The following is a 10,549-nucleotide window of genomic DNA, read 5'->3' as shown; positions in this document are numbered from 1 at the left end:
TTGCACTGCATTACAAAATGGTATCTTGTACATTTGTATTTTTTTGTAATATTTGTATTTTTATATTGTAATTTACGGCAACTTATATTTTATTTTATTGTATATTTAATTCTATTATAATCCCACTTAGTACTGCTAGTTTATGTACCCTTAGTATAGATAGTCCACATATTTAAATTTTAGGTATATGTCTATTGTATGCACCTTCCTGCCAAAGCAAATTCCTTGTCTGTGCAAACTTTCATGGCGAATAAATCCCATTCTGATTCTGATCCGGTAAAGCCCAAAACTACTGAGAACAATTTAGAAAGATGTAAAAGGACATTCAGCTTTTTCATTCTACCATCACAAACAACATACTTGAACTAACAGGGTTCAAAGACACACTAATATGACAACAAGCACACAGACATTTACTGATGAACTAGACATGATTTTTTTTATTATTATTATTTTTTATCTCATTTAAAGGTCTTCAGATCGACACAAGGCCAGAAGAGCTTGCTGCAGTTCTCCTTTGTATTCTTTCTGTGAAAAAGAAGAGATGGGAGATTAGAGAAGGAATCAATGACTATTGTATTTGAGATCATTCATTGTGTATCTGTACATATTAGTAAGATGTGTGTCTGAAGCCATACCTGTAGTGTAGAGTATAGGGAATTGTTGGTCAGCCTGCGAAACTCCATTCGGACGCAAAGCAGATCATCTTCACTGTGGCTGATGAGTATCCACTGCATAGCACGCCCTTTCTGCACACACACACACACACACGCACACACACCCACACACACACACACACACACACACACACACACACACACACACACACACCATGCCAAGTATGAATAAAGCCACACCAAGGGGACTAATCCTCAATATCATAGGACAGGCTAACCTTAATGTTGCTCTGCAGCCTCTGTGCCAGGTATGCAGGAATACTCTGGATGCAGCAAACTAAGAATGAAAATACACACAAGTACGAAATACATATAAGAATCGTGCGGTTGATTTTCTTGTGAATGTCCAGATGCTTAAAGCTTGGTAGAGGTTGAAATAAATAAAGCTGAGGATTGCTAATTAATACAGAAACAAACAGGCCAGAAAAGTAATCTGACTTTTCTGACTTCAAAATAATGAAATGCAATTTTGAAACTGTTGAGACAGTGCCATCATGAATATGCCATATCAGAATGTTCCCTTTAAAAGAATATTACTCACGCACGGAGAGGTTAATCAGATCTTACCTAGTATGCGAAAGCCAATTTTAACATCCCCAGAGAAGTGAGTTTGAACCATTTTTTCCACTCTCTCCTTTCTCAAATCCTCCAACCTGGAAAACACTGAAAGGGAGAGAGGTGTTACAATAATAATGTTGGAATGATATGAACTTAACTTCAAAGCGCCTTCCAAATATATAAAGAGGCTTTGAGTTAAACACTGTTGACTTGTATGAAAGAGTAGGAGAGGAGAAAAGGCGCGTGTTTCTCACCTCTGTTGAGGTGAACTGAATCCCGGGTGGTTAACACCTGGATCCAGGGGGCTGGGTCTGTTTTTTTACCACTGATTGCTGCATTTAGAGTCTACACACACACACACACATGCACACAAACACCATGACAATTGATGTGAAACAAATTGAATTGAGAGCATTTTAAAGGCGTACAAGCCATTGCTTCAATAAAGCTGGAAACATACCTTAGTGTCCTGATCAATGAGTTGGTAATTAATGAAGCCCTTTACGTTAGTCTCTTCCTTCTGTTGACATCAAAAGAAACTCCCTTTCACCCAGTTGTACAATAGCTCAATATCCATGTGTATCCATGTATCCACAATACATCAAAGTTAAGTAAATGTATTATGTACTCTATATCAACAGTATACATAGTTGATTCTGAACATGTACTTGATCTGTATCTTATTACGTATCCAAAATGGATGCATCCATTACCTTGAGTATGGCCAGCACCAGTTTGGTGAACTCCTTACTCGTCTCGCTGATGAGGTCATTCTCCAAGTAGCGGTCGAACTCTACAAGCACAAACAAGCATGAGTAGGATTTAGCGTGCAAGCTAACTGGGCGTTAAAGTGTGTGTGTGTGTGTATGCATCTATGTGTGTGTGTCTCACCCTGCTTGTAGGCCACGGTGATGTCCCTGAGCTGCTGTGGAGACTTGGTGCACAGCACCTCCAGCAGGCCCTCCTCATCCGTGCCCAGCCCCTGGAACGACACGCAGGCAATCCAACTAGAACTCACGCACGTCCACCACAAGACACCCACATGGGATCGGACCCATTCGAATTGTTGCAGATGGGAAAGAAAGGGTGAAGCCACTTCTCAGACACACACACACACACAGCTCATCCCTCTCACCTCCATGGTCTGTCTGAGGCGGTGGGCGTCGAACTGAGCCGGGGTCATCATCAGGCCCAGCATGAGGTCCTCCAGCCCCCCAGAGAGGGCCTTCTTCAGGGCAAGGGACAGATCCTGCAGGGGAGCAGAGGTACTGGAGACCAGCTTTGCAAAGCAATGTTGGTTTGCCTTGGTGAGTGGTGATGCCTTGGCAGTTGTGCCTGCATGTATACGTATGTGTGAGAGAAAGAGTGCGGCCAATGTACCTTCTGTGTGAGCTTGTGGTAGGCGCATGCAATGCTCTGTCTCTGGGCATTGTTCCGATTAGTCAGGATTCGTACCAGTGTGTTCACATCTGCGACTATGCTCACACATACACACACACACAAACACACACTTAGCCACACATACATATGTACACACTGTAAAACCATGTCAAACCTGACTGGTACCTTTGCTCTCCAGAGCAGTATGAAGCTCTCTAGCATCTTTCCCAGCAGTGAAGTTGGGGAACGGCCTGACAGTGCCCAGTGTTCCCCACCACATCTCCTACAGCAACATGAGGGACACGTTAGGCTTGATGACTCTACTTCTTGTGCTTACTTGTGTTGTAACTTTATGTTGAATGATCTCAATGCTATGTGTCAGTAGGTATAAGTCATGAGTTATTCAGTATGGTACTGGACTATAAAGGCTAGTCTACTTACGCTGGCTTGGGGAATGACTTCCAATGTCTTTGTCAGGGCTTCCATAGCAAGTGTGACAGACTATAATAGAGACAGTTTATAATCCAACTTTCTATTTTTTATATTTTTTACTATTCTATTCTATTTTATATTAACTCATTGACTCACTATTGTATATTCAACATTTAAAACGGACTGTTTTATGCCATGCACGAGCGAAATCTAATGGCCTAAATAATTAAATCCCATTGCCATGAACCCTTTCTTCCCTCAAGTGGGAGCAAGACACTGAAAAAACGTTTAGCAATTCATTTAACTTCCTGACAGTTGGTGAGGTCCATCAAAATACCTTCCTTCAACGCCCAGGTGTCGCAAACAGTTATGAACGTATGTATTAAAAACTAAAAATCACTAAACTTTGAAACTAAAGTCACGGAACTTAACAAATGGCAATGGTCCGTCCACAGTGTTTATTAAGTAGCCTAACAAAACAACAAATGTCCCACGAGGACTATTATAACAATTTATTTTTCTCGCTTCTTAAATACATTCGATAATCTCGTTCTTATTGATTATTCCATCTAGAAAAGCTTAATACATTGGTAGTTCGTTGGTTCGAAAGAAACATTTTGCAATTCTAGCTCACAAGATCCAAACTCACCTGATTGAGATAAACGTACTTGGAAAGCCCCTATTCAGAATTCGCTTCCCTGGAGAGATCTATCGTTTCAGATTTGTAAAGTAATACTATCTCCCACACTAAGGTGTGTCTGGACAGCTGAACAGATAGCCCCAGTGTGCTTGTGAACTTAAAGAGGGCACGTTGAAATGATCAGGGACGCACCTTTATTGACAGAGACGTTACTATCTTGATTGAACTTTGAAATAATAGCGGGCCTGATCGAGTTTCAGAATTGAGGCAGTGAAGTAATTCTACTTTGTTTTCTCAATGTTGATGAGATAATTAATGAAATTATTATTAATGATCTCCTTGCCACCTAATTGGAAAACATTCAGTGAGAGAGAGAATGAACACACCCAAGACATTTACATTCTGTAAGGTTTATGAACAGCACACTAAACGAACAAGGATATTAAGTAGAATTAAAGTAAAAAGACAATAATATTACAACATTACCATGTACAAAGTCAACATTTTCTTTTTTCCATAACAGATCAAATATTTATACAGACAAAAACTTCTTTGTGATATATTTTGTAGCATTCAACAATAAAATTGTGTGCTTTTCTTTTTAAAGTTAAATGGACATCCTTAAATCCCATCAAACTGTTTTAGTTTTGAATACACTCATATTAAGTGAGAAGTTACACATTTTAAAAAGGTCTATTGGTGTCCAATAAATTGATGCAAGTTTATCAAACTGTATGATATACCTCAATTTATAGAATAGAGAATATTAATTTAATTTCTCTTCAGACTTCCAACCGTTAAGTGCAGTGTACACCACATAGAAACACACGACTGTAATACTGAAGAAGCCTATCAACATAAAAACAGTCCACATATATTCATTTTAATGTGGTTGAGTCAGCCCTTACTAAGAAATTTAACAACTCCCAATTGGTTATTGTTGGTTTTACTTAGCAAACAATAAATGTTTGTGTCACTGTGGTCCTTGGTAAGTAGTTCAGTAACAGTTCATAGTAAAACACCCATCTGCTTATCATATAAAGTAAGTACAAAATTCCTTGTGAGCTAACTACCCTTGCCTTCACAGGAAAAACATAAAAACATTTGGTTGTTTGAAAAAGGATCAATCCAAGTTCAAGAGAGAGTATTTGGGGGGTGGGGTGAGGCAAGAGTTGATTAAGACCTGCAAAAACATCTCAATAAGTATATACAGTATAACCCCGCCCCCTCCATCGGTACTGAGTTCAGCATTAATCAGTCAGCCAGACAAGGCAAGTCTCAAATGAGGTCTTACGAAACAACAACAGGCAGTTACAGTACACAGTATTATAGTTCCTACTGGGTATCATCGGATACCTAAACCTAACCCTAAACCTACGTCTTTCGAATCCTTGTGTTCTCGGAATCCCGTCTTTCCCCTCACTCCCTCTCCTACGGCGGGAGATGGCGACAGAGAAGGTGCCGAGTCGGGGAAAGCTCATCCATCCCCCAAGACGAAGCTCATCCATCCCCAAAGACGAAGCTCATAACACAATGAAAATGACATGAAAACTACTATTTCTTCAACATCTTAGAGCTAAGGGAAAACCATAAGATGCAGAATTCCTTATTGGCTCGCCTATGTCAATGCAAACAAAACAGATCAGATGAAATTACTAAAGAGGAGTATACGGTCTGATTGGTTGATTGCTTGGTTGGTTTATTGGTTGGCTGATTGGAGGACGGTCTGGTTCTCAGGTTTGGTTTACTGGGTAGTATTGTGTGTGCTGGGTGCGGTCCTGGGGCCCGGGTTGACGTTAACTCTGAACCGTCTCTGTGTCTGCCTCGGACTCCCGTGCTTCCGGCCCGCATTCGGCCTCCTCTGGGATGTCTTGGAGATCTGGGAGGGTGAGATCATAGGATTAATAGTGTGATCGCAAATACAAACTGATGAATATATCACTGATTAAACAAGCTCATCAAATCAACAGAGGATGTAAGTTGACACATATGTAGGGACGGATGAACATTCCAAGACAAAGACTGACACTGTGAAACCAGATTGGGGAAGTTAAATATTGGCAGAGCAGTTACACACCCATTACACAAACAGAAAGAGAGTGGGGAGGGAGGGAGGGAGAGAATGGAGCAGCTATAGAGGAGAGGGTTTACAGAGTGTCTGTCTAAACAACCTAACAAGGTCTGACTCTCGCTGTCTTATCTTACTTCACGACCACAGCTTCATTTCAACCTCTCAACCCAGATTTTCTGCCAGAGATCAAAGAAGGCTCAAAAAAGAGACAGAGGTTGTTGAGGAGAGCTTGTTGGTGAGTCGTCAGACAAAGAGAGAAAAGGGAGAGACAGGGAGGGGTTTGAGTAAAATCCTGCCCACTCTGTACACAGCTGAACAACCAGTGTCAGATAGATAACAATTTGCAGACACACCTGCTTCCCATGTTAAAGAATAGGCAGAGAGACACGGCAAAAGTTCAGAAAAACAGATACTGTCAAGAATGTGTGTTTGAGTGTGTGTGTGTGTGTGTCGGATTGTATCTGTGTGTGTGGTAGAGAAGGCGGAGGACTTTGTCACAATGATAATGGCCATTCCAGTGTGCTTGGTAGAGGAATGTTGAATGAGGACAAAACTTCCCCCAATACCAAGATTGAAAAGTATTTATAATGGGTATCTTGCAATTAATATTTTTTTAACACCAGAGTTTTCCTCTATTGGGGCTTGATTTGGACAATGAGAGCAACAGGCAGAGTGTGGGGTGCCGTATCTAAACAGAGGGATAAACAATGTTTCAATCAGGTTCTCGACTGACCTCTGGGGCTGTCGGAGCGAGGTGAAATCCTCACTACATCTGGTTCCTCATCAGACTCCTCCTCACTGCCCTCCTGTACGCCGTCTAATTGGTCCACGGGTTCCTGGCAGGCCAATGGCGCGACCGGGCCGGATTCTCCATCGGCACTCCCTCTTCTTTTGGGCAGAGCCTGGTCGAGGTGAAAAGGTCAAAGGTTAAGTCGAGTCATATCCTAAATGACTTCACATGCATATATGTTTTATTTTCTGATAGAAATGATTGAGCTTGAACCTAAGTTAGCATTTAGTAGGAGTTAGCATGAAGAAGGCCGTGCTAATGGACACCTCCAGTGTTTAAATGTACAGACACTGATGATGGCTTAGGCCGAAACGCGTCTGTGAATAAACTGGTCAAAATAAGCAATGAGATAAGCTTGAGAGTGCGTTGTTTTCTACTTTAATGATAGGTTTTCGGTGTCTTTTTTTTTTGTCTTAGGGATTCAATGAAATCAAAGATATAAGGAGTCAGGTGGCTGAGCGGTTAGGGAATCGGGCTAGTCATCTGAAGGTTGCCAGTTCGATTCCTGGCCGTGTCAAATGACGTTGTGTCCTTGGGCAAGGCACTTCACCCTACTTGCCTCGGGGGGAATGTCCCTGTACTTACTGTAAGTCGCTCTAGATAAGAGTGTCTGCTAAATGAGTAAATGTAATGTAAATGTAAAGATCTTCCATATCTATCGTGTGTGGTTCATCACCATCTTCCTGTCCCACCTGCTCAGACACCATAACGTCCCCGATGTCTCCGTTGCTGCCTCGGCTGCCTCTGCGGCCCTGCGCCTCCCTCAGCTGCTGCTCCAGTAGGGCGCGGGCCCTCTCGCTCTCCCTCAGCCTGGCCTCCAGGGGCCGCAGCCTGACCAGCTCCTCCTGCAGGAACGCGTTCTGCCTCTGCAGCATGGCCGCGTCGTCGATGGCTGCCGCCGCCGTCGTGCTGGCGTCCAGGCCCGTGTCGCGGGACATGGAGCGGTTGAGCTTGGCGACGGGGTGGAGCGGCGCGGGGGCATAGGCGGGCGTGGGGGTGGGGGGGGCCGAGGAGGCCAGGCCCTCGCGGGGGCAGAGCTCGAGGATGGAGTCTTGGCGGATGACGGCAGCCTGAAGAGGAGGAGAGAGAGAGACAGAGAAAAAAGTGAAAAGAACAATAAATAAAAGAGGTCAAATAGAATCCTAGCAGAGTCTCTGGAATGCAACATGCATTCTTATGAGTGTGATGAAGGCAGGCCTTACCTGCAAAGCATGAAGCTGGGCACTGACATTGACCAGTCGCTGGCACACCTCCTGCAACACACACACACACACATTAATCCTATGCCCCTAGTCGAGACACACTCATCTGCATGCTGCAAACCACTTAAAGTTGGCATCATCACCTGTTGCAGGTGTGAGAGGTGAGGGTGAGAGGGTCATTATTGAGGCCCTTACCTCATTGAGGGACCTGTCTTGTAGCTGGTTACCATTCCTGTCCTGGAGAGGCAAACAGACAAAGTGTTACGGTTGGTCTAACATGATGGGGTGGATCCACCCTGCGACAGACTTATATTGCCTGGTTTATCTATGGAACCATGGCTTACCTTGGGTGAAGGACTTCCATTGGTCTCATGAGTGCCATTGATGGAAATGGAATCACCGTCTGGAAGTTGATGTGACACACACACACACAGCCGCAGAGGGGAAACATTGTCAGAGCGTTCTTTATACATATATACACATGTGTATGTATGTACATTTCAGGATACATTAAAAGGTTTTCAGCTAACTGCAGGAGCAAGTCAGTTAGCCTGTAAATAAGCGGGCCGAAATGAAGTACTCACTGCTCACTGGCGCCCCAGTGTGGTTCTGGTCACTGTTGGTACTGCTGGTTCCGTTGGTACTGGAGCTCTGCGGGAGCTCGATGTTGGAGCCCAGCAGCAGTTCACTGAGTCTGTCCACTGGAGAGTCAGGGAGAGAGTCAGTCAGTCAGTCAGTCAGTCAGTCAGTCAGTGAGTGAGTGAGTGAGTGAGTGAGTGAGTGAGTGAGTGAGTGAGTGAGTGAGAGAGAGAGAGAGAGAGAGAGAGAGAGAGAGAGAGAGAGAGAGAGAGAGAGAGAGAGAGAGAGAGAGAGAGAGGATGACAGGAAAAGAAAGAGATCCAATGTAGTCCTGAAAGCTAGAGGCCTGATGCCCTAACCGGAGTGCATCATCAGCCTTGCCCGCCGTGCGTGGTCAGTATTTACCTTCGGAGATGGCGTCAGTGAGCAGACACTCTGCCTGGGGGGCGTACGGCGTGTCGGCCCGGAACATGTTCCTGGAGTTGTTGGGAGGGGCCGCCTCCTGGCCGCAGCCTGTGACCTCGGCCAGGTCAGAGAACAGGGTGACCCTCTCCTGCAGAAGCTCCAGAACCTCCCGGTCCTTCTGCTGGATGTCCGCTAGGGAGGGGGGGAGGAGGAGGAAGAGAGGAGGAGGAGGAGGAGAGGAGGTGAGAAGGAGGAGAAAAGGGGTTCATTTGAAGAAGTGCCCCCCTATGCCCCTTCAAGCTGTGAGGCGGCAGTGCAAGGCACAGTGCCACTGTACCCCACAAGAGGGCTCTTAGAGGGGGGGCTTAGGTGGGCTGTGAGTGTGATAAGGGGGGGTGGGCAGGGTGACGGCGTGGCCTACCTCTCAGTCTGCGCAGCAGGGCTTTGTCCTCCGTCTCTATCAGGGGGAAGTCTTCTCTGGAGGGACAGCTGGAGAGAGGCAGGGAGGGGGGGAGAGAGAGGGAGAGAGATATAGAAAGAGAGAGACAGAGAATCAGAATTCGGTTTATTCGCCATGTATGTTATACAAACACGGAATTTACTGTGGCAGGGAGGTGCAAAACACTAAACATATACAGATCTTAAATTAAGTAAAAGTACAAAAGTTTAACTATTTCTAAGAACTAAACAATCTAAGAATACAACAATTTAAATATAAAATAAAATATATATAAAAATAAGAATAGAATGAGCAGCGTGAATGGTCAACATAGTGCAATCGGATACTGAGATAAAGTGGCTTATGCATACTGAATTGCCATTAGATGGACTTATAATAGTTAAATAAGTGAATGAATGTCAATGGGAGTCCTTGGCCTTGTTGAAGAGGCCAGTAGCAGATGGAAAGAAACTGTTCTTATGGCGTGAGGTTTTGGTCCTGATGGACCGCAGCCTTCTGCCAGAGGGGAGTAGCTGGAACAGGGAGTGACCAGGGTGGGAGGGGTCGGCCACAATCTTCCTCGCACGCCTCAGGGTCCTCGAGGTGTGCAGGTCCTCGAGGGTAGGCAGATTGCAGCCGATCACCTTCTCAGCAGTGCGGATGATACGCTGCAGTCGGCTCTTGTCCTTGGCAGTGGCAGCAGCGTACCAGATGGTGATGGAAGAGGTGAGGATGGACTCCTGGATGGCTGTGTAGAAGTGCACCATCATTGTCTTTGGCAGGTTGAATTTCTTCAGCTGCCGTAGGAAGTACATCCTCTGTTGTGCTTTTTTGGTGAGGGAGCTGATGTTCAGTTCCCACTTGAGTGAGTGGAGTCCAGTGGATAAGCCGTGTTTATGTGTATTGGATTGACAACAGTGTGTTTTTATGGATGTGTGAGTGTGTGTGTGTGAGTGTGTGTGTCGTGGCGGCCTACCTGCAGACGGTCTGCTGGATGAGCTTCATCCAGTTCTTCCTGTCGTCCTTGGAGGCGGCGTGCAGCTCGTACATCTCCGGGGGGGTGGAGTCACTGATCAGGAACATCCCGCGCTCCTGATTGGCTATGTCCCGCACTATGAGATTCTTCAGAGACACCACGGCTGGCTTGTCCTGGGAGGTGGGGAAAAGAAAGAGTGAGGGTTAGCGGGGGGTGGGGGGGGGGGGGGTGGGCAGCATTTCTAGAACAGGTCGAGGATGAAGAGAAAGTGAAATGGAAAGAAGAGAGGAGCGAGACTGTACGACTGACCAGGCAAGGGAAGATGAACTTCTGGTCCTTCTCCTGCAGGAACACCAGGATGTCTGTCATCAGAAGCACCTGGACGTCTGAAATGGTCGGA

General features: G+C 45.1%; 2 protein-coding genes across 8 annotated transcripts in view; both read right to left on the bottom strand.

Annotated features, from left to right (window-relative positions):
- Positions 1-449: 449 nt before the first annotated feature.
- Positions 450-3,832, bottom strand: LOC134023095 (annexin A2-like). 4 transcript variants are annotated; one of them, XM_062464928.1, is made up of 13 exons: positions 3,697-3,828; positions 3,057-3,116; positions 2,802-2,898; positions 2,616-2,710; positions 2,371-2,514; positions 2,127-2,217; positions 1,949-2,028; positions 1,696-1,755; positions 1,490-1,580; positions 1,245-1,340; positions 896-954; positions 639-749; positions 450-528 (listed from the first exon to the last, which is right to left on the bottom strand). In XM_062464928.1, the coding sequence occupies exons 2-13, from the start codon at positions 3,099-3,101 to the stop codon at positions 466-468; spliced, it is 1,032 nt and encodes a 343-aa protein (XP_062320912.1). In that variant the 5' UTR covers positions 3,102-3,116; positions 3,697-3,828; the 3' UTR covers positions 450-465. The 4 variants fall into 4 exon arrangements, with proteins under 4 accessions (XP_062320912.1, XP_062320914.1, XP_062320913.1 ...); XM_062464930.1 differs by having other exon boundaries at positions 2,371-2,484; XM_062464929.1 differs by having other exon boundaries at positions 3,716-3,824.
- Positions 3,487-10,549, bottom strand: part of arhgef2 (rho/rac guanine nucleotide exchange factor (GEF) 2) — a 43,569-nt gene continuing 36,506 nt past the window's right edge. For all 4 annotated transcript variants that reach the window (XM_062464921.1, XM_062464923.1, XM_062464922.1 and 1 more), the window contains 11 exons: positions 10,459-10,535; positions 10,150-10,322; positions 9,156-9,223; positions 8,735-8,926; positions 8,335-8,451; positions 8,095-8,153; positions 7,946-7,987; positions 7,751-7,801; positions 7,241-7,618; positions 6,492-6,660; positions 3,487-5,566 (listed from right to left, as the gene is read on the bottom strand). In XM_062464921.1, the coding sequence (XP_062320905.1) occupies positions 5,484-5,566; positions 6,492-6,660; positions 7,241-7,618; positions 7,751-7,801; positions 7,946-7,987; positions 8,095-8,153; positions 8,335-8,451; positions 8,735-8,926; positions 9,156-9,223; positions 10,150-10,322; positions 10,459-10,535 (1,409 nt within the window). In that variant the 3' untranslated portion in view covers positions 3,487-5,483. The remainder of the gene's footprint in view (positions 5,567-6,491; positions 6,661-7,240; positions 7,619-7,750; positions 7,802-7,945; positions 7,988-8,094; positions 8,154-8,334; positions 8,452-8,734; positions 8,927-9,155; positions 9,224-10,149; positions 10,323-10,458; positions 10,536-10,549) is intronic.

This window comes from Osmerus eperlanus, chromosome 7 (assembly GCF_963692335.1).
Source record: "Osmerus eperlanus chromosome 7, fOsmEpe2.1, whole genome shotgun sequence".
NCBI classification, from domain to species: Eukaryota; Metazoa; Chordata; class Actinopteri; order Osmeriformes; family Osmeridae; genus Osmerus; species Osmerus eperlanus.
Note: the sequence above shows the minus strand (reverse complement) of the source record. Positions and strands in the feature narration are given on the sequence as shown.

Bases quoted from the DNA above. Each gene is read 5' to 3' on its own strand.
- LOC134023095 (XM_062464928.1), bottom strand. From the start codon at position 3,101: ATGGAAGCCCTGACAAAGACATTGGAAGTCATTCCCCAAGCCAGC. The intron at 750-895 runs GTTAGCCTGTCC...GTGTGTGTGCAG, and splicing joins GGCTGCAGAGCAACATTAAG to AAAGGGCGTGCTATGCAGTG. The intron at 529-638 runs GTATGGCTTCAG...TCTTTTTCACAG, and splicing joins CCCTATACTCTACACTACAG to AAAGAATACAAAGGAGAACT.